The 22120-nt window shown below is 47.4% G+C and overlaps 1 protein-coding gene across 1 annotated transcript in view; it reads left to right on the top strand.

The window, feature by feature from the left end:
- SLIT1 (slit guidance ligand 1) overlaps positions 1-22120 on the top strand; it is a 119338-nt gene that overhangs the window by 84816 nt on the left and 12402 nt on the right. The window contains exons 5-27 of the mRNA XM_053389472.1: positions 184-255; positions 692-763; positions 2095-2166; positions 3173-3336; positions 4087-4234; positions 5126-5197; positions 5506-5577; positions 6463-6534; positions 7444-7587; positions 8118-8281; positions 8741-8764; positions 9467-9611; positions 10975-11049; positions 11766-11909; positions 12085-12228; positions 12692-12858; positions 14280-14412; positions 15046-15114; positions 16990-17061; positions 18465-18536; positions 19023-19094; positions 20335-20498; positions 21539-21663. Coding sequence (XP_053245447.1) covers positions 184-255; positions 692-763; positions 2095-2166; positions 3173-3336; positions 4087-4234; positions 5126-5197; positions 5506-5577; positions 6463-6534; positions 7444-7587; positions 8118-8281; positions 8741-8764; positions 9467-9611; positions 10975-11049; positions 11766-11909; positions 12085-12228; positions 12692-12858; positions 14280-14412; positions 15046-15114; positions 16990-17061; positions 18465-18536; positions 19023-19094; positions 20335-20498; positions 21539-21663 — 2458 coding nt within the window. The remainder of the gene's footprint in view (positions 1-183; positions 256-691; positions 764-2094; positions 2167-3172; positions 3337-4086; positions 4235-5125; positions 5198-5505; positions 5578-6462; positions 6535-7443; positions 7588-8117; positions 8282-8740; positions 8765-9466; positions 9612-10974; positions 11050-11765; positions 11910-12084; positions 12229-12691; positions 12859-14279; positions 14413-15045; positions 15115-16989; positions 17062-18464; positions 18537-19022; positions 19095-20334; positions 20499-21538; positions 21664-22120) is intronic.

Here is a 22120-nt window from a genome sequence, read left to right as displayed (position 1 = left end):
TCTGGTGCATATAAAACAATAAGGTTGGTCATGCATCTGAGCATGTGCAGAATATTTCTTCATTGCTGCTTAGTATTCCCCTGCTAGTCCTCATAACCTGATGCCTCACTACCTTGCCACCCCACCCCCATACTTCATTGTCTCTCCACTGACAGATGGCTCTCTTAAAATTATCATCTGCAGGGACTTGAGCGAGAACCTCCTTCTGGCTGTTCCCAGGAAGGCGTTTCGTGGAGCTACTGATCTCAAGAACCTGTGAGTGACCTGGCCCAGCAGGGCAGCAGATAGGGAAGCACAGCATGCCACATTGCCCTGGAGAGATTGGCATTATGTTTCATGCATGCACATATTGAGGTCATAGGGCTAGCAACTGTGTAGAGGAAGATCTCAAAAATTCCTTCTACAACAGCAAATACTAATAGGATATCAGCAGTGGGAATGTGTCCCACATATATAATGCAGTGCCTGTTGCACCCCAAATCATATTTCCCACCCACCCATACCTATCCCTCTCCTCCTCTTGGCTACTTGCAGTTCTCCAGTGCTTCTTATGCATACCACAAAGTCCTCCATCATTTCTTCTCCTTTCATTGAGTGCAGCAGATTGGTCTTTGTGTCGAGCATCCTATGTATTGGTCTGCCAGCACAGCTATTGAGAACAGGTATATTAATCTCCTCTTTCATCACTCAGACAACTGGACAAGAACCACATCAGCTGCATTGAGGAAGGGGCCTTTCGTGCTCTTCGTGGCCTGGAAGTTTTGTAAGTGTCTCTGGGAGGGCTCTGTAGAAGGTTTGTCCCATCGGGCTGGATGGAGAGCCTGCCTAGAGAAGCATGACTGTGGTAGAATCCAGCTCAGTTGATGGGAGGGTGGTCTGGAAGCACCCTGGGGTTAGGGCTAACTCTTTGCAAGGAACAGTGCCCACCCCTAAATGTGGGCAAAGAGTCTGTTTTTCTCTATAGCTTCATCACTGGTGTATGATCTGCTGGCTCAGGTGGCCATAGCCTTATCCCCTTCAACACCCCACTCCTCTATTCATTTGTAGGCACCAGGCCACATCAGAAATGTTTTTAACTTAAGAGTGTTATATCCTGATATTCCCACCCATGCTGGTAACATACAGGGTCCAGGTAGCATTCCATCTCCCCAGAAGGATGGAGGTCTTTTGGTATTACACCAATTCTGTATGAGTTGGTGTGCTTCCCAGCAGAACTGAAAGTGCTATTTTCCACCTTTAGAGCCCTCATTGGTTTGGGGCTAAGTTATTAGAAGGAGAAGCTGTGCCTGTATGAACCTACCTTTGCTTTAAGGTGGATATCAGAAGCCCTACTTGTTGGCCTGCATTTGAGATCATTTAGATTGGTGGGAAACAGGAACCAGGGCCTTCTCAGTGGTGGCCCCTACTCTATGGGATACCCTCCCTAGAGAAGTGTTCACTTTAGCTTCAGTATTTAATTTGTTTTGAACTGTTGTTAATGTTTAATTTAAAATTGTTTTCAAAGGGCGGGTGATAAATCAATACAACAACAATAGTAATAATTAGTAATAATCGTCCTACTATATTACTATGCAATTGTGCATAGGATTTTAGCTTAAGAGGGTTTTTTAAATCCCAGTGGTGAAAACAAAGCAAAACAAATAACATTATACCTGGGCTGGTTTCAAAAGTGATCAAGTGACAACCCAAAACCCAGTAGCTCCCCTTGTTCAAACCACTGGAGTCTAATGTCAGCAGGGCCTTCCTCCCAAGCTTGAGGGGAGCGTTGGGTCAGATGAAGGTAATATGCATGCAATCCCAGGGAAGCTGACCTATTAGTCAATGTAAATTTTCTTGCTAAGGTGGGTCCTAAAATTCACCTGTTGATCTGTCATTCTAAGATCCTCTGTTGTAGGGGTGTGTTAGAACTGGCCCTTGCTTCTCCCATGCTGAAAATGATTTTGAAAATAAGATGTGCTGTCAATCTGAGAAGTGTCACATGCCACTCTGTGAGCGTTGTTTGTTTGTGTGTACACTGCACACACAGCCAGATGAAAGGACAAGATGTTTCTCTCCAGCATTCACTGATGCTCTTCCTCTTCCTCCTTCCTGCAGGACTTTGAACAACAACAACATCAGCACCATCCCCATCTCCAGCTTCAACCATATGCCCAAACTGCGCACCTTGTGAGCACATGATGAAGCAGCCCAAGGGCGGAGTGGGATTGGGGGTGGGGTGGAAGACCGCAGACTGGACATTTCATAAAGCATGGTGGGCTGGGAGCTACCAGTCCATACAAGGAATGCTGGTGGCAACTTTTCACTTTTAGGTCCTGCAGATCTCCCTTTTTGGCACTGATGTTTTCATAGTAGGTAATGCCTAACCCTGTGCCCAGGATCCCAAGAACCTGGGGCCCTACGAAGATGTGGGATGCTGCCCCCCAATGGCAGAAAGAGCCACAGCTCTGTTCATGGAGTTGTTGGTTCCTTTAATGACAAGGTGCATCATGGGACAGAAAGCGGTGGCATTAATGTGGTGGGCAGGATGCTGGGTGAGAGCAATCCAGTCCATGGACTCCAGAGTAAAAAAAAAGGTAAAGGTAAAGGACCCCTGACAGTTAAGTCCTGTCACAGACGACTCTGGGGTTGCGGTGCTCATCTTGCTTTACTGGCCGAGGGAGCCGACATTTGTCCGCATACAGTTTTTCTAGGTCATGTGGCCAGCATGACTAAGCCGCTTCTGGCAAAACCAGAGCAGTGCATGGAAACGCCATTTACCTTCCCGCCGGAGCGGTACCTATTTATCTACTTGCACTTTGACGTGCTTTCGAACTGCTAGGTTGGCAGGAGCTGGGACCGAGCAATGGGATCTCTCCCCGTCGCGGGGATTCGAACTGCCGACCTTCCGATTGGCAAGCCCAAGGCTCAGTTGTTTACACCACAGCGCCACCCGCATCCCAGAATGCAGAGTACTAAGGCCCAAACCCCACAGTTTCAGATCCCTATTGGACTGGACTCTCCTTCCCAGAAAATGTCACCACATTTTCATTCCAGCTCAGCAAACCTAAGTCTGCTTCTTTAGAAATGACTTTACCTACAGTATCTATGCAGGTGTCTCAAAAGGTAGCTGTGGAAAGACAGTGATTGATATTTCTTCCCCCCCCCCAACCTTTCCTCCCCTGGGTCCCTACAGCCGCTTGCACTCCAACCAGCTCTTCTGCGATTGCCATTTGGGTTGGCTTTCCCAGTGGCTGCGCCAGCGCCCCACAATTGGGCTCTTCACACAGTGTGCCGGCCCTGCTGCCCTCCGTGGCCTCAACGTTGCAGAGATTCAGAAGAATGAATTCAGCTGTTCAGGTCAGTGGCATCTATGGGGTTCCAGGGAGCTTTGCAGACCCCCAGAATCACCAGAGAGAGGCCCCTTCTGCCCTCAGATTCAAGGCATATCAGCCCTGGAACCAAAGTGAAACCTGCCACAAGAGACCATTGGTCTCTCAAATGCAAGACCCTCTTACCACAACACGTTAGTTTCTCTCATGTGCAGGCCATGGTGGTTGCATGACTGCAGCCTGGACTGCAGAAATTGCTTTTCATTCTCCAGAAATTCTTTTAAAAGCATTGTCTCCTTTTATCCTGCATTTTTCTATTTCTGCCAGTGTGAAGCTATCAAGCCATTAGTGCTGGAAGCTGCCATCTTGAAAGATGCCCGCTTGCTCCCTGTGCTCTTTATGTAGTTTTCCTCCTCAGCGTTGTGAAATGGTGCACCATGCTGCCCTTTCAATCTCGTGCTCATTTGTGCACTTGCCCTCCCCTGTCCATTTCTTGTCTCTGCTGATTTGAACTATCAACCTGTGTAGCAGTTCTGCATATGCATATGCCCTCATATGTATTCATCTCTACGTGTAAACATCTATGGAGCGGGGCTGAGAGGAGGGCGTGCTAGTGGCCCAAAGGCTCTCTAGCTGCCCTGGAGAAAGTACACATTCCAAAACCCCAACAGACCACAAGCAAAGAACAGGTAGGCAGGGCTAGGGGTGCCTTGCAGTGCCATGGGTTGCAAGCCCTATGCAAAGAGGATGCACTAAGCTTCTGCATTCTTCTCTGCAGGCCAGATGGATGCTACCAGGACCCAAATCTGCAGCTTTTCATCAGGTTCCTGTCCCGCCATGTGCACCTGCAGCAATGGCATTGTGGACTGTCGCGGCAAGGGGCTGACAGCCATCCCTGCCAACTTGCCTGAGACCATGACTGAGATGTGAGTGGATACTAGGAACATGGTGGGTAGGCAGGGGATGGTGGGACCTGAGCACTAGCACACTTCCTAATCACATCTACTCTGCTTGGGTGCTCCTGTCTCCTTTGGCTAGTATTGATTCAGCTGGTATTGGAACAGATAATATATTGTTGCCTAAGGAGCACCATAGGGCAATTCTCAACTATGACCTTATGTCAGGGGTGGGGAACCTCTGGCCCATGGACCAGATTTGGCCTGCCAGGCCATGCCACTCAAGCCATGTAAGGACAGGGCATGTAAGGCCAGGGCATCACTGAAAGGAGCTTTCCAAACATCCCAAAATCAGCCAGTTGCCATGTGTCTGGGAAACGAAGCACAAAGCACTTTGAGAGGCGTGTGACCAGCATTTCCCAAGCACCAAGCATGAGACTAGCAAAGCACTCTGCACAGTGCTTTCCCAGACATCTGACAATCACCTGGTTTGCTGGGCATTTGGGAAGTGCTGTGCAAAGCTTTGACAGGTGTCGATCACCTGATGCCATTATGTGTCAGGTGACTGGCATATGGGTGGCCCTACTGACTGTTGAAGTTGGCCCACAAGGGTAGGGGGAGATAAAGATGTGGTCCACTGGTCCATAAAGCTTCACCACTCCTCCCTTATGCAGAGATGACTCTAGTTTTTGCCAGTCCCTTTTGTAGCTAAAAGCTGTACCAGGATCAGAGATTTCTGCTTCCAGAGAACTGGGGGAGATGTGTCCAAGTGAACTATCCAAGAATACAGCTGTCTGCCTACTCTTGAGGACTATCTCCTGCCTGATCTCTGTGGCATCCTTGTTGGAAGAGACGGCACTTCAGTTGCTCCCATGGTGCAGTCAAGCTGATTTGCTTTCTTGTGTTCTGTTTCCCATGCAGACGCTTAGAACTGAATGGCATCAAGTCTATCCCACCTGGAGCCTTCTCATCATATAAGAAGCTACGAAGGATGTGAGTGTCTTCAGCCAGAGTGAACAGTGCTGGGCTTGATGGACAAATAGTCTGTGCAGGCCTAAGGCAATACCTTCTGTCCAGACGCGATATGGGCAGAGGGGAAGCAGGTGTTGCATTGCAAGGCGTACTTGAGGGAGCACAGAGCTGTCTTGGCTGACGTGCACCTCCAACTCAGTCCTGCTAAGGAACAGGAGTGAAGCCTTCATTATACTCTGTAAAGAACACAAGGTGGGAGAGGCACCTTCAGAAAAGGAAGGAGCTGTGACTACATGCGTAGGAGCGTTAACTTTGTCTTTGCCTTTCAGAGACCTGAGCAACAACCAGATCTTGGAGATTGCGCCTGATGCCTTCCAAGGCCTGCGCTCACTCAACTCTCTGTGAGTAGCCTCAGTGGGAGCAAGCATGACAGACATTAGTCTAGGTGGGGAAGTGAAATGCCACTTGCATGCAGCATGAGAATGTTCTTGCACAAGCTCCACGCACACAGCTCTACCACTGGCTGTGCGCTGTGGCTTCCTGAATATGCCAATTCCAACTCACAGCCCCCTTGGCCAACATATTGCTTGGCCTTTCTAATTCCCATTTGCTGCTGATAATGTTAGCATGTCAGTTCCACCCACCCACCACACTCCCCCACCATCCACTGCACCAGCAAGTTAATGTGGCTCCATTCCAAAGAGCAATCTGTGTCATGGTTGTCTCCTGAAATGCAATTTTGCAGGCACAGCTCCAGATGGCGAGTGTTTGCATGAAGCAGCTCTCCATGGACCTATGGCGATTTCAACCACACCATTTCAACCCTTCTCTTTTGAAGGTTTACAATGGAACAAGTGAAACTGCTGCAACCTTGCGGGGAGCCACTTGACCATGGCTGTCAACTTTTCCCTTTTCTTGCGAGGAATCCTATTCAGAATAAGGGAATTTCCCTTTAAAAGAGGGTAACGTTGACAGCTATGCACTTGACACAGGCAGCTTGCCATGTGGAGCTGCGCCTACCTGGCTGTTTCAAGTGGCTGCATATGGCCATTTGCATATACGAACCGGGCCTCAGTGGGGACTTAAATCACATTTGAATCCAGATTCCCTGATGCTGGCATCATATGCCAGCTGGCACCTCACAGTCCCATTATCGTTACGTCCGCTATGTATGAAGGGTGAGCCTGGGTTCAGTTGTTCAAGATGGCCTCTTTCCTCAAGATACATCAGGACTTAACCACCAAGAGATGCTACTAATTCAAGCACTGGTTTTGTTTCTTTTCCAGAGTCTTGTACGGGAACAAGATCACAGAGCTGCCCAAAGGGGTATTCGGGGGCTTGTATGCACTGCAACTACTGTAAGCACAAGTGAGAGGGATAGCTAGAGGGCCATTTGGACATCACTATAGCAGGGGGCGAGTGGCAGTGTGGAAACCTTGATCCAGATGGCAAAGGGGCTCCAGACCTCACATCTGGCTCCCATACAATTTCAGCATACTTCTGTACAAACCAGACAGCCCTTTATCTCTTCTCTGGAACCTGCAACTCTCCTTAACAAGCCTTTTCTTCTTCCCTGCCTTCATCTTCCACACAGCCTGCTTCACTGTCCCCTGTGTCTTTCTACTCCACAATCCCATCTAGAGTTACTGTCTTCTCCCCAGCTTTAATCTTTGCTTCCCTCCTCATCTGCCTATATTCCTCATCTATACCAGGGGTCAGCAACCTGCAACCCATGGGCCACAAGTGGCCCACGGGGGTTGTTTAAACAACCCACGAGCCGCCTGCTCGGTGAGTCCCTGTGCGCTGTGCTAAACTGGAGCAGTGCGGAGTGGGGACTCGCTTCTGCTGTGCCAGAAATCACGTCTGTGCAGATTCAGATGCCGAAAATCTCATCTGCGCAGGCGCGATCTGGCCCATGGAGCAATCTTCACGGGAATGAACCATCCCAGGCGAGGTAAACCTTGCCGACCCCTGATCTATACTATCCCTCCCTTCTGTCCACCTCAGATTCAGGGAAGGGTTGTGGGTATCCTGTCTCCTCACCTGTCTTTTTTGTGGCCATTTTGTTCTCTGACCTACTATCACTTCGTCTAGGCTGTGTGAGTAACATGCTGGGTGTTAGTTGAGTGGGTGGGATCTGTGGAATCCCCTGCTGTGAGCAATGGCCAAGAATATTTTGTGTGTGTATGATAGCCACTACCACTACAACTACCACAACGTGCACATGCACACACTCTGATATGGTGTTTTGTGCTCCTTCACTCCAGGCTCCTGAATGCCAACAAGATCAACTGCATCCGGGCAGATGCCTTTGCTGACCTGCAGAACCTGTCGCTGCTCTCGCTGTACGACAACAAGATCCAGACCTTGGCCAAGGGGACCTTTGCCACCTTGCGAGCCATCCAGACTCTGTGAGTGCTGGCTTCTCTGAAGATATGTCCAATGAGAACAGGGTTCTGTGGGAGGAAGGGAGGAAATGCCCTTGGAACACTGGGGTCCCACTGAGAAGGCAGGTAAGATTCTGTGGCCAAGGCAGGAGATCACCACAGGGGCAGAGCTCTAGAAAGAGAGCAGAAAGCAAGGTCATGCCTTTGCAACCATGTTCAAGACCAGCCTTCCCTAACTGGGTGTCTTCCCATAACTTGGCTGGAGCTGATGGAAGGATGGAGGTTGTTCCAACAATAGCTGAAGGGCACCAAGTTGGGGAAGACTGCCCTAGAGTGTAGAGGCTGGCCCAGGGCCATTGGCAGAGCCCAACATCCTGGCACCAAAGTTGAGGTCACGAGGAAATGGACCACTTTGCCTTCGGGGTGCCTACAAGAGCATTCAGCATTATGCCAGCTAGAAGCAGCATCTTGGTTGCTAGATTTAAGGTTGCTCTGACAGCAGCCACCAGAACAACTTTGAAATTCAAGCTGCTCTTGTTTCTTTCCCTCTACAGCCATCTAGCCCAGAACCCCTTTATTTGCGACTGCAACCTGAAGTGGCTGGCAGACTTCTTGCGTGCCAATCCTATTGAAACAAGTGGTGCTCGCTGTGCCAGCCCCCGCCGCCTCGCCAACAAGCGCATTGGACAGATCAAGAGCAAGAAATTCCGCTGCTCCCGTACGAATGATCTTCTTCTGTAGGGCTGCGTATAGATTTGGGGATCAGGACAGAGCAGATATTGGATGTTTCCCTAGCACTTCATTGCATACTTATCCAGGGATCCTGACATTAGCACCTCAGTGAAATCTAGGGGAAGATATTGTAGAAACATCCCCCCCAACTGAAAAACTGCAGTGTTTCTGTTCTCTTATTTTAAAAATTAACTCTTACATTTTGTGCACACATTGATGGCTGGTGGTGTATATGTCTATTTTTCATCAGAAATGCATATTAAGTTAATATGCATGATGTCATTTCTAAGCATATGTATCTGGATAGAAATATGCATTCTGTTTTCATTCACACTGCAGTATATATACTTGTTCATACATGTTTGAGGAAGTTATGAGCAGCATAGCCTTTAATATCTTAAGTTTGCTTCATTCAGATTAACACTCTGCATATTTCTGTTCACAGCCAAAGAACAGTATTTCATTCCAGGTAAGGGAGCTAGTATGGAGATGCTAGAATTTGCACGTGAGTTGCATGTGTATGTTTGTGATATGTTTGCACTACTGGCAGAATGAGGTTGCAGCTTTGCAGGATTGCTGTTATGATGTATTTTTAATGGCTTGCATTAGATCCAGCAGTGGTGGCATGGACTGTTTGCAGGCACTGTGTCCTTCCAGAGGCTCAGAACAAGATCAACCAGTCTCTGTCTTTCATATCTGCCTTCTCCGTTTGCTGTAGCACAGGAGTGGGGAACTTAATAGGCCACACGTGGTCCACAGCCAATTTCAATCTGTCACGCCTCCACTGCTTCTGGCTACTTGATGGTGGTGCCACTTATTGGAGCCTTACTCTATGTGCAGAAATTTCTGGCTTAATTATGCTGGCCAGAGGATTTATATATTTTTATTTATGAGTTCTGCATTCAAGTGGGATCCCTGATAAAGCAGAGCTCCCAGATGCCTGGTGGCTTCTAGAGTTCTACTCACATTCAAGCAGCCATGGTAGAAGCTCCCTTCAACAGGAGAAGGTCTGGGACTGGGTGAGCAGGAATGTTGGGAGCAGAGTCAGCATATGAGGCCTCATGCCCTCAGACAGAAGGAATCCCCTTCCACAATATGCTTATGCAACAGTCCCAAGTATTCACACACACCTCTGTGTGCACACTGTCTCATTGCTTTCTCTTGGTGGCAGGTACGGAAGATTACCAGTTGAACAGTGAATGTCACAGTGACGTAGTCTGCCCCCCCAAGTGCCGCTGCGAAGCCAACGTGGTCGAGTGTTCCAACCTGAAGCTGACAAAGATCCCAGAGCGCCTCCCTCAAGCCACAGCTGAACTGTAAGTCAGCATGCTTTGGCCATATCTAAGAACTATACTTCCTTCCTCACTATCAAAAACTGAGTACTCTTATTTGCTTTCCGTGTGGCTTTATTTATACAGTTGTAGATAGCAAATGTTGCTATTGTAGGGTTGCTGTTGTTTTAAGGACTAATCTCTGTGGCAGGGACACGGAGGCATTCTCTATGGTTTTGGGGTTTGCCCTCCCCCATCATGCATTGAGATGGAAGGACCTGATTGCTGATTGGCTCCCCCTGCTGAGGCACACCTGACCTCCCAGACGGGGTCTGCCTGCCATCTGTGAAGCAGGATTTCGTTTTAACTCTATAGAGCCCAACAAACATAAGAAGAGCCCTGTTGGATCAGGCCAAATGTCCATTTAGTCCAGCATTGTGTTCTCACAGTGGCCTATGGGAAGCGTGCAAGCAGGATCTGACACAACAGTGCTCTTCCCACTTGTAATTCCCAGTGACTGGTATTTGGAAGATTGCTGCCTCTGACAGCGGAGGTAAAGGTTAAAAGGTTCCCTACATACTTGCTGCGAACCATGAATCTATGAAACTCACAGTTCTTTTTCTTAAGGTGATAATAGAAGTGAGGGGGAAACTCCTTGTTGTCTAAAGGTTTTTTCTCCTGATACATAATTCATACTTTGAATTACTGCAGTATGTCCAATTCTATTATTATTATTATTATTATTATTATTATTATTATTATTATTCCCCACCCACCTGACTGGGTTGCCTCAGCCACTCATCTAAGATTCCTAACTTCTGTACCCAGTGTTCATCTTACGCACTGACAAAGCTTAGAACTTCTATTTCTTGTGCGTTTTTCACTCCAGTGCCTCTCCCTTCTGTAGCGCACTGCACTGCACCCAGCATCCCATATTGTGTACTAAACGGGTATCTGAAGCCTTTTATATGAAGCATTTATTCTCCATGCAAGCACAGTGGAATGGCCCTTGGCCCTATCCAGTACTGAGTCTTTCATTGGGCCATTTCACCTTCTATTTCTATTCTATATTAAATTCTCTGAAATATCTGTGTGTAGGAAAAGGGCACCTTGTTCATGAGGACAAGTAGCTTTCTGCTGCAGATGCTTGATTTAGAAAGCTGGTGTACATTGGCTTTCAAAGCCATATACTTACTCCTGGCAGAACAATCCATTTGCATTACGCTTTATATTCTGATATATATGCACATTTTTATACACAGGGACTAACTCAGTACAGAGTGGAAAGAATGTGTTAAGCAATGCAAAGTTAGTTTTCAGAGATGGGCCTAGAATACACATATGTTTTATTTTATTCACTTCTTTGCTTTCCGAGCTGTATGCTTACAACCCTTTATTTCTGTTGCAGGCGGCTGAACAACAATGAGATCACAGTGCTGGAGGCCACAGGCATCTTTAAGAAGCTCCCACACTTAAAGAAAATGTGAGTATGTGGGTTAGGGGTTCTCATAGCAGAGGAGATACTCCAAAGACCTCTTGTGCACACAAGATCTGGGGAAAAGGAGGCGGCAATATGAATAGGACTTAGAGTGCAGCAGTATTCCAACAGGAGCCAAATATTTCTAATGCAAGAGGCTGACATGTATGCCTAGAATGTAAAGGCCAGACTAGAGATGACCTTTGTCACATTGCTTGGTGTTGCATAGTTGATTTTTAAAAGTTGAACAGCTGGCATAGGGGGGCCAGCCAGATCAGGAAAATGGTGTGGAGTGAGGGGAGCTTTGACCCAGTGCTGGAATTTTCCCCTCCTCAACTGCTGTTTACAAGGAGAATAAAGCTTCCATTGACATCAGTGGGAGCTTTCCTTTCAGTGCAAAGAGCAGGCACAGGAGGGAGAAGATTCTGATCAAGACTGCCAGGGGCTACTCAATGGGCCTTCAGAAGCACAAACAATTTTTTTAGAGGAAGTCAAAAGCTTAAGACTAAACATACGGCATACATTCAAAGTGGGTGCAGCAGGGGCAGCTCGCAGAAGAATTAAAGATAGCAAAATAAAACCAGCGCTGTTGGAACTACTACAAATATTGTTCATTTGTCTCTGTTGGAGAGAAATGCTCCTTGTAGGCTGCGCACTGAGTTGAGAAAACTTTCTGCCTGCTCCTGTGTTCTACTATCACTTCATGTTCCTTGCTTTCCCAGAAACCTGAGCAACAACAAAGTGTCAGAGATTGAGGATGGAGCCTTTGAAGGGGCAGCTTCAGTCAGTGAGTTACACCTGACGGTTAACCAGCTGGAGTCAGTGCGCAGCGCCATGTTCCGGGGCCTCGATGGGCTGCGGACCCTGTAAGTTGGCCTAACTGGGGTTGTTGGCCTAACTGGGGTAGGGAAGATAGGAGAGAGCGGCAGCAGTGGGTTGTCAGTATGCAGGAGGAGTAGCAGGGTGGAGAATGCTGTCAGGCTCCTTTGGCTTTGGTAGTTTGTAGAACGGGCTTCTTCCCATTCTCTGTCTTCCTTCCAGGATGCTGAGGAACAACCGCATCAACTGCATCCACAACGACAGCTTCACGGGACTGCGCAATGTGCGCCTCCTCTCGCTGTACGACAATCAGATCAGCACCATCGCACCTGGGGCTTTTGACACGTTGCAGTCGCTCTCCACGCTGTGAGTTGTGAGGCGGGGAAATTCTAACCTATTAACTAACCTCTGAACATGCTCAGTCCTCCATCCCTTGGTGAGAGCTGTCTGCAAGGTGTAGGCCACTCTGCTACCCCACCTTGATTGTAGGGAGGCTCCATAGCTCAGGAGTAGAACCCACGCTTTCGATACAGCAGGTCCCTGCTTTAATCCTTGGCCTCTCAAAAGCGCTCCTATGTAGCAGTATTGGGGGAAATCTGTCCCTAAGACCTTGGAGGGCTGCTACCAGTATTGTAGACAAAACTGAGCTAAGCAGACCAGAGGGTTTGGCTTAGAATAAATCAGCTTCCTGCAAACGTGGACTGTCTGGCCTATGTTATAGGTCTTGAAAGGGAGAAGGTGATTGAGCCCTACCTGCCTACAAGCCTTTGCTAGATTATCCTGTGTTTGCCCAGTTTATTTATCTCCCTCCTGTACCCTTCCCACCTAGGAACCTGCTGGCTAACCCCTTCAACTGCAATTGCCGCCTGGCCTGGTTGGGCGACTGGCTTCGTAGGAGGAAGATTGTGACTGGGAACCCCCGCTGCAATAATCCGGACTTCCTACGCCAAATCCCACTGCAGGATGTGGCCTTCCCCGACTTCAGGTGTGAGGAAGGTAACTCACAGGCTCTTGGTGGGGATGAGGAGGATGGGGAGGGAGCAATTAAGCAAACTGAGGCTATGATTGTATAGCAGGTGTATCTTCCCACAGACCCACATAAGGCCCTATTTGAGTTTCCACTAGCAGACCAGTTGGGAAGGCTGTTGTGGTTGAACGAGGTTGATACTCCCATTAAGCCATAAATGTCCAACCCTTTTCCCTGTCCAGAGTTGTTGCAATATGAACTTAAACCAACAGAGGGCACACAGGAAGTCATTACGGAAAATGGGAGTGCCATGTATGAAGCCAGATTTTGAAAACGCTGAATGTCCATTAGCCCAGGCTGCACAGTGTGTGTAAACTGCCTCAGCCCTCAAATCTTGCAGTAGCAGTTCACACATGGAAATGAGTTTCCTCACACAGATCAGCTGAAGTGGGAGGAACCCAAAGGCTGCTGTAAAGGGCAAAGAAGGCTGCAGCCACTAATGAAATGATGTGGTCGCCCCATTCTGAAAAGTTGTGGGAGATTAAGGGTGTGTGTGTGTGTGTGTGTGTGTGTGTGTGTGTGTGTGTGTGTATGCATGCATGTCTTGCAATCTTCTTCTTCTCGTACTGTCTCCTCAGTTGGGAAGGCCTTTTTTGTTGTCCCAGCATGGGCACTGATTAAGCTCAGCAGCAATTACATGGACATGCCTAGCAGTTTTTGTATTGCCTGGTGGCTTCAAACTAGACATAAACTGAAACAAAGCACAAATCTTGTCAGGGATGCATCAGGCCCCCACTTACATAAGGGGCTGTGCCGCCGTGGTTAGGAGTGGTCTCAAGGTCGTCCCCCCCCCCAAATCAATTAATTGGTTAAAAGCAAGGCAATTTAATCAGCTATTTAACCACTCAGTATAAATAAATACAGTATCTTAATGCAGGAAATATTTTTGGAGATGTTTAACACAGCACCACTTTACTAAATAGGTAAATCATTAACTGTCTAGCAAATCATCTTAAGCCGTTGGCCCTGGTCCAAACAGCAGCTTCTGATATGGTGCATCTATGCAGGGTGTGGAGGGGTGGCTGCTGTTCGGGGGGGGGGGATTAACAGCTCCATAGCTTTTCCCATGTGCTTCTGAGAATTGAAACCCTTGTGTAAATCAATAGGAGGACATAGATGTCAAAGGGACCTTTCACACTCTTTCCAATTAAGAGCGGCGTTTTATTTGCAATGAATTAATCACACCAGTTGATTAATATTCTCAGTTCTAATTGCTGCTGATGCCTTTGGCCCTTTGATAAAGTGGGACACTTTATAATGGTGATATAAGGGCAGACTGAAATCTAGATTTCCCTGGAGAAACATAGGATAATGTCTGCTTTCAAGATCTCCTATTCCATCACCATGCCGTCTCTTTCCACTGTGAACCCTTTGGCTTGTGCCTTGGCAGGTCAGGAGGAGACAAGCTGCTTCCCACGCCCTCAGTGTCCCCAGGAGTGCACTTGCCTAGACACTGTTGTTCGCTGCAGCAACAAGCACCTGAAATCCCTCCCCAAAGGGATCCCCAAGAACGTCACAGAGCTGTGAGTAATGCTGCCTGGGCCCTTCTGTTAATGCTGCATCCGGAAAGAAGGGGCAATGTGGGCACTGGCAAGTCGCACCCATGGATGAAGGGGCTGGGAATAGCCTAGTGAGGGGCATGCAGCTTTATACCTTGCACTGTTCTGCAGATCATCCTCAAAAGCTAAACACTGATCCAGTGCATGCCACATTCTCTGTGGGTTCAAAACTGGATGCCACTGAACTCTGAAGGGATTTTTTATTTAGGGGAATGAGTTCTGTGGCAGGTGGAAGGGGCCTGTAGTACTGTTATATTACTCTGCAGCGTTAATGAATCCAATGTTGATACCCTAGAATCAAACATCTGGAAAACTGGAAGAAAGCAAGGCAGCCTGAGACAAACATAGTTTCAGATTTAGGAGAGCACGTATGCCACCCTGTTAGAAATACAGGCGTGAAACGCAGGCATTTGCACTTACAAGGTAACTCTGATGGTTCTCCCTTAGCTGGCACCATTAACAGAGGAGCAGAGACAGTGCTTATCACTAGTTATAGCTTCTAGGTTTAGAGTCCTTTAAACACCATTGTTGGAAGTTTAACAGTCCTCTCCTGAATGGCTGCTGTGACCTCTGATGCATCCTTCATTGTCCTTGCAGCTACTTGGATGGCAACCAATTCACCCTGGTTCCTGGACAGCTCTCCACCTTCCGTTACCTACAGCTGGTGTAAGTATCTGAGAAGAAGTGGCCTCGTGTGGGTCCCCGAGAGCTTGCCATAGTCTTTTTTCAGAGAGGCAGGAGATTGGCTGTGGGCTGTGGCCCTTTCTCAGACATTTGTGCAGCATGTCTGTGGAAATTTTTAGACCAGGCCTAGGTGGGGAGTGGTGCAACTCGTACCTCAGTGGACGCTGATCAGCTGATTTGGCTCACATGGTATCAGCCTTTGACCAGTACAGAGGGGCTGGTTGGGGGGTACAGGAGATCTTTGTGGAATCAGGTGGCCATTCTGTTTTCAGGCTCCCAGGAGAGCACCAAAGAGAATAAAGCAGGTGCAGAAAGGCCGACTGGCACCCAGATGTTGTATCTCCCACCTGGTTCTTCCATCAAAATGCAAAAAAAAGCCTTTTCGTTAAAACACACACATACCATAGAGCTATATGGAAGCAGAGAAGCTTCTGAAAAACAACAACAAGAGGGTGGTCAAAGAGGCTAGCATGAAGGATAAGAAATAATTTTGCCTAAGGGAGAATTTGAGGGGAGGCGTAGGACCCATTCTGAATTACATAAAATTATGCTTAACATATTAGCTTGTACAGCTGAAGAGGAGGTGAGAGGTTTAAGGCAAGAAAATTAACTATTAAATGTTTTTAGATTTTAGCTGCCCTGGTTATGGGGTCAGATTTCCAAAAGAGGCTAAAATGCAAATGCTGTGCAACTAAAAAAGCTGGATTCTCTTGAGCAAGGTGCAGTTAACTCAGCTCAGGATATTGGGTGAAGTAAATAATTCTAAAAACGCCATCTAGTCCATCTGACTTTGGATTTGGAGTTCATCCATCTCTCTATTTACTTTGGTTTCCCTGGACATTAGAATAGCTTTTCTTTTCTGCTAAGGCACTGTGAGTCCTTTAGGAACTGATTTCAGTTCCCAAAGAGGTAGATTACCCTTCTGGCATCTCTCTCATATGTGGTTCCTGGAATTTTCTGAATGATAGCCTTTTCCCCTGCCCCATTGACCCCACCTCACTGACTTTTCATCTCAAATGTTTGTTTATTGCCTGCCTAAGGAATTCCAAAGGAACCTTCGCAGTTTATTTTATTTGCTGGCTGTTGAAATGCAGCTGAGTCTAAGTCTTAAGCACACTGACTCCAAGATTCACTCCATGCTCTGCAGGTCATCTTGTGATTTTCCCTGGCCTTCAGAGCATGTGCACTGCTAGATTTCCTTCTTCCTACATGATACAGTTTATCAAGATTCCTTTCTAGCAGCACCAGACAGAGAAGAGATTAGAAGAATTAGCTGACGACATGCAGTCATCAGCCCAGAGCTGTTGCCAAAGGAGAAGGCAGATTTGAAGGTGCCACCGGCGCTGCATCTGCTGGATATTCAATCTGTGGAGCCACTGTTCACATGAGAGTGTCCTTAGATATGCAAAAGACTGTAGAGTTTGAATGCAGAAATCTGGGAAGGACAGAATTGTTCCATCCCTATTTTCTCCAATGGAAATAGGGACATCCCATTCCACAATGATTATTTTACTATTTTTACCCCACACATCTTATTGGGTTGCCCCAGCACTCTGGGCAGCTTCCAACATACATAAAACCATAATAAAGCATTATTTTTTTAAAAAAAATCTTCCCTGTACAGGATTGCCTTCTGATGGCTTGGGAGTTGGATAACTCCATATACCCTCCAACATTTCTCCAATGAAAATAGGGATATCCTAAGGAAAAGCAGGACATTCTGGGATCAAATCAGAAACCAGGACGGCTTCTCTAAATCAGGGACTTCCCTGGAAAATAGGGACACTTGGAGGGTCTGTTCTATAGGAAGAGAGAGTTAAATGTGATGTGAGCTTGCACAGTGCTTTTGTCTTACAGGGATCTGAGCAACAACAAGATCAGCTCTCTCAGCAACTCATCCTTCACCAATATGAGCCAGCTCACCACTCTGTGAGTGCCCAATACAGCATTTGAACAGCTGATCAGAAAGGGAGGATGTCCTACTGCCTCCAGCAAAAAGAGGCCTCCTCTACAGGGAGAGAAATGCCTTTTTAAATGACTGATGTTACAGTATACTGGCTTATACTGTGCAAAGCAGGGTAGAAATGCCATTGATCCCTGGGGTCTACTGCCTGGCCAAAGAGAACATCAATTGATGGGGTGTCAGTTGCTGGTTCCAACTAACTAAACAGGAATGCATGCCTCCTGCAGTTCACTCTTGTCTACAAGGTGTTCTGTGACAACAACTACTTATAATCTGGAATTTGCTTAAATCCATGTGACCCATACACATGTACTCGTCTGTTCCCATTCTGATATTAGCTTATAAATCCTAAAGCTGCTACATCATCATAAACGTTAGGTTAGGAGGTTTCTTTCTGTTCTATTGACTGTGGTGTTCAGTTTCTGAGTTCCAAGCTTAAGGGTCAACCAGAAGGGCTGGAAACTTATTCTCATTTAAAAGACAAATGTAGGACTGAACGTCTCAGTCAATAAATACAATTAAATTGTTTTCTGGCAGCCAGAGCCTTGAAATTACAGGATTTTAGTGGGATTTCAGTTATCCCAATTGAAAGGGGGCTGGTGACACATATTGTTGATTGATAATATATTTAAAAATCATCTTAGCAGTAAATAGAATGCCACTGCTATTTAATTGAAAGACACCTAGCCATTAAAAAAAAAAAGTTGAACTGAATAGTTGAACTGAGTTGAATAGAAGTAATGTAGAAAGTAAAAATCCTTCATTGGCCAGCAGACCCTATTATTTTCTGTGTTGCCATCAAAGTTGCAATTTTAGACTCGTGCCAACTACTTGGCCAATCTGGAGAGAGTATGAACTTCATGGGTTGTTAGCATCATCATTGAGTGGAATCCAACCATACCCCAAGAACACACTGTGCCCCAGTTTATGTGAGTTGCTCATTAGAGAATCTTGAAAGAAACAATGGCTTGGCTCCTAAGGTGTGCTAACTTAGGGAACTTCACAGAAGGAAATTTTCCTTTCCCCCCCACTGTGCCCTGCAAAAACCTGTTGGTAGGCTTGGTGGGTGTGTCTCCTGAACAATGGGGGTTTGGGCACAGTGGTTTGCTGGGGGCGGAAAGGCCAGGAGGGTTTCCTTCTGTGAATTTTCATAGCTTACCTTAGGATCTGAGTCCAATTTTAGGGAGACCCCCCACCCCACCTGCAGGAGAAGCGTTTTTGATGGGCACAGGGAGCAGGAGGGAGGAAACTTTCCTTCCTTTAACTAATATGGGGCTGGGGGAGGGATATCAGACAGTATGTGGGCTGGAGGGTTTTTTTTAGGAATGTGTGATGATTCAAACTCTTCCTTCTCTCCCCCATCCCTCAGGATCCTCAGCTACAATGCCCTGCAGTGTATTCCTCCCCTGGCCTTTGAGGGTCTCCGTTCACTACGGCTGCTGTAGGTACCTTGTATTCCTGTATTCCCCTATGCCCCTGTTCAAGGAGAATCCCCTCACTGGAGTCTGACTTTGGCCTAATTCCTGGGAAACTGTTACTTTAAGAAGTGAGCAGCCAGGCAATTGGTAGTGGAGGGAGAACAATGGGCTGAGGAACCCTCCACTTGCTTAGTTTGTGTGTGTTATGTGTCATATGGACATTCACTTTGCTCTCCTTGTTTCCTTGGCCAGTTAGTGCTCAGCCACACCTCATCTGGGCATAGAGCAGGCAGTCTATCATAAGTCCGCGGGTTCGTAATCCAGTGCTTGACATATGATGCAGATGGTATAGGGGGAAGAGTTTAAGTCTAAAAACCCCAATTCCTGACTTCCCTGGTTTTAGGCAGATCGTGCTCCCCTAACCTCCTTAAAGAGTCCATCACAACAGGTAAGACAGGTGAGTCCCACGGTCCAGGACACTGAGAATGCTACTTGTGTTTTGTGCCCAGGTCCCTCCATGGAAATGATATTGCTACACTTCCTGAGGGGATATTTGCTGATGTCATCTCCCTATCTCACCTGTGAGTATTTGCATCAGTTTGAACACCCATTCTTTCCTCTTGCATGAGAATCCCAGCTTGGCACTACTACCTGGTGCTCTGTGGGACAGTACTTGGAAGGCAAAAGCTAGAAAGCATCCTTTGTTTCCCGTTGTTTATCCACCAGGTCAGAGAATGATGCTAGGCAGGGGTAAAGCCTATTTTCATTTTGGTGTGATGGCTGCCTTGGCTGACATGATGGCAGACGTAGTGTGCTCTGTATGCTGAACAGCAGCAGGAACTGGTCTGGTTCTGCTTTCTTGCAATGTTGCTGAAGTTCCTCCTGGCACCTTTTATCAGGAGGCAGCAACCAAGCTTGCAGTCCTGTAGTTTGCACCTCTTAAGTAAGGCAAAGGAGTTAGCATGCAGTCCTGTAGTTTGCACCTCTTAAGTAAGGCAAAGGAGTTAGCATGTGTGCGTACACACACACACACACACACACACACACACACAACAGGCTGTACTGGCTCTTAATGCCCAGTTGACTGTGGGTGGGGTGGAGGAAGGAAGTTGGGGAGGAAGTTGTGCTGTGCCTCTTGTCTTCTACTGCACTTCAGAATAATGCAGGAGAAACCAGCATAGACCAGCACTCCAATGCTCAGAACTATAAAGCACTGCAACAGACTCTACCTGGGTTAGAGTCTAAGGAGAAGGATGGGGAAAGGTACATTTGGGGGAAGACTAGGGTATGTTTTTTGTTTAGGGTTTTTTCCCCCCAGCAGGACCCTCAGCCTGCAGGGCAATTTCAGCCTTCAGAGTAAATTGTTTCTCAATTTACATACATCTGAAAAGATTTTAGATATGCTAATAAGCAGCACCTCCAGGAAAGGCGGCAACCCTAGGGACTACCTCTATGTGTCTTCATCACTCAGCACCCGCACCCTGAAGTGATGAGTGGTACCAACACCCTGAATTTCGGTGGCTGCAATTTGCACATTTAGCTGCATCTTATTGAGTGATGTCAGGAACTGAGATAGCAAGTTGCAAGCCAGCATGTGTGAATCATACCTTTAAGAACAGTAAGAAGAAAGAGAGAGACTACCTCAGATTGCAGCTATGTTGCTCTAATAGGGCAGTTTCAGAGTCTGAAAATAGAAACCTTACTTATTAATCAGTTCCAGGGCCACTAGAGGCAGCCAGAGAGATCAAATGCAATGAATGACAGCCCCCCCTCCAGACCTTAAGGAGTTATGTAGAGATTCTGGTTCTCCCTGCTTCACAGAGCCATCGGTGCCAACCCACTGCACTGTGACTGCCACATGCGCTGGCTCTCAGGCTGGGTCAAAACTGGTTACAAGGAGCCTGGCATTGCCCGCTGTGCTGGCCCTGCAGATATGGAGGGCAAACTGCTGCTCACCACTCCTGCCAAGAAGTTTGAGTGCCTAGGTAAGTGAATAAATACGTTATAGGATACTCTATACTTTATTTATTTTGTAGAGCAGCTTTGTCCAAACAATGGCTCTTTCTGGTCCACCCTACCCTGCCCAGTTGCTCTTTGGCCCTCTTCCCTTTCCCAACCAAACTGGGACCGAGGTTGAGGCACCTTAGCTCCAAGGCAGGTCAGGTGAACAGTTTGGGTAACTCCAAGTACTATAGGGCTTGGGCCTGTTGGTTGAGCATGAGGCACATAGTGAGGGAGCATGAGGGTTGTTAATGTGCGAGGAGGGGGGAGATGAAAGGAAGGGCTTTATGCTAGTGATTGGAACTGTGGTGAGGCTTGTGCAACTTCTGTGTTGCACCACATTGCCCACACATGTGCTACTCCTATCATGTTTGGTCCATAGTGTTGAGAAGGTAAGATGAGTGTCTTGGTGAAGGAAGACCTGGAGGAAGGACACAGGCTGGAGGCTATGTTGCCTCCTCCTTTCATAGCCTTCTCATCCAGCTAAGTCACTAGAGACAAATCCATCCTAGCTGACGTGGTAAGAGTGTCTATATAGGAGCACTCCAACTGTTCGCATCTTCCAGCCTGTTCCTGGCCTCTCTATATGGCAAACCCCATTGGGCTGTTTGTTCATCATCCAAAGGTCTTTCCCATCAGTTGCCACCCAGCCCCCCTTTTTAAAAACTGGAGGAGCCAGGGATTGAACCTAGGAAATTCTGCATGCAACGCACGTGTCCCAGCACTGAGCTACAGGGCCTACTATTTAAAGAAGAAAAACAAGTAAGCACAACCTGGCTTTGTGCCACGGAGTGGGGTGGGCAGGCTCTCCTTTCAGAACTCCTCCATCTGTTAATATATATTCAGCTCCACCATTAATCCGTTTGCGATCTCCTCTATGTTTCTGGCAAGTGCCTTGCAAAAGATTCTGGCCAAGAAGGGGGACAGTCTTCACAGGAGGATGTGTGGAAATCCTCCCTCCCGTTCAGTGATTCTTTGGCTCTGACCCCAATTCCTAGTTGTCTGGTTTCTTTCATCTATGCAGGGCCTCCTCCCCTCATCATCCAGGCCAAGTGTAACCCCTGCCTCTCCAGTCCCTGTCAAAATAGGGGCACATGTCAACAAGACCCTTTGGACTCATACCGCTGTATCTGCCCCAGTGGTTACAAGGTGAGAAGAGGGATGGGGAGGAGGAGAGGGGTGACTAGGGAGGGTGAAGAGATCATTGACAAAGGGAAGGATTGGGCTTTCTCCCTGCTTTGGGGACCATAGCCTCTGATAGCTTGTGTCAACCAAAAGAAAAAGGCTCAGAGAAGGACCAAGGCATGGTGGAAGGAACCCATTCTCCAGTTTGACAACCAGCCTAGTTTATCACTGCCATCAGGAATGGGCGAGATACACTCTCAGTCCCTACTGATTGTACCTAGAGCTGCCACTATTTCTGGGGGTGGGAGTGGGGAATGTGGAACTGGCTGTTTCATCTGAACGTTCGCCAGATGTTTTGCACTAGCGTGCCCATTGTCTCTGATCATGATGGAAACTGAACTTCAAAACTTAAGGAGGACGCTTGGTTGGGAAGGCAGCTCTTGACTAATAGCTATAAAGGAAATCCTGGTGGTGAAAACAA

This window comes from Podarcis raffonei, chromosome 5 (assembly GCF_027172205.1).
Source record: "Podarcis raffonei isolate rPodRaf1 chromosome 5, rPodRaf1.pri, whole genome shotgun sequence".
Lineage (NCBI taxonomy): Eukaryota > Metazoa > Chordata > Lepidosauria > Squamata > Lacertidae > Podarcis > Podarcis raffonei.
Note: the sequence above shows the minus strand (reverse complement) of the source record. Positions and strands in the feature narration are given on the sequence as shown.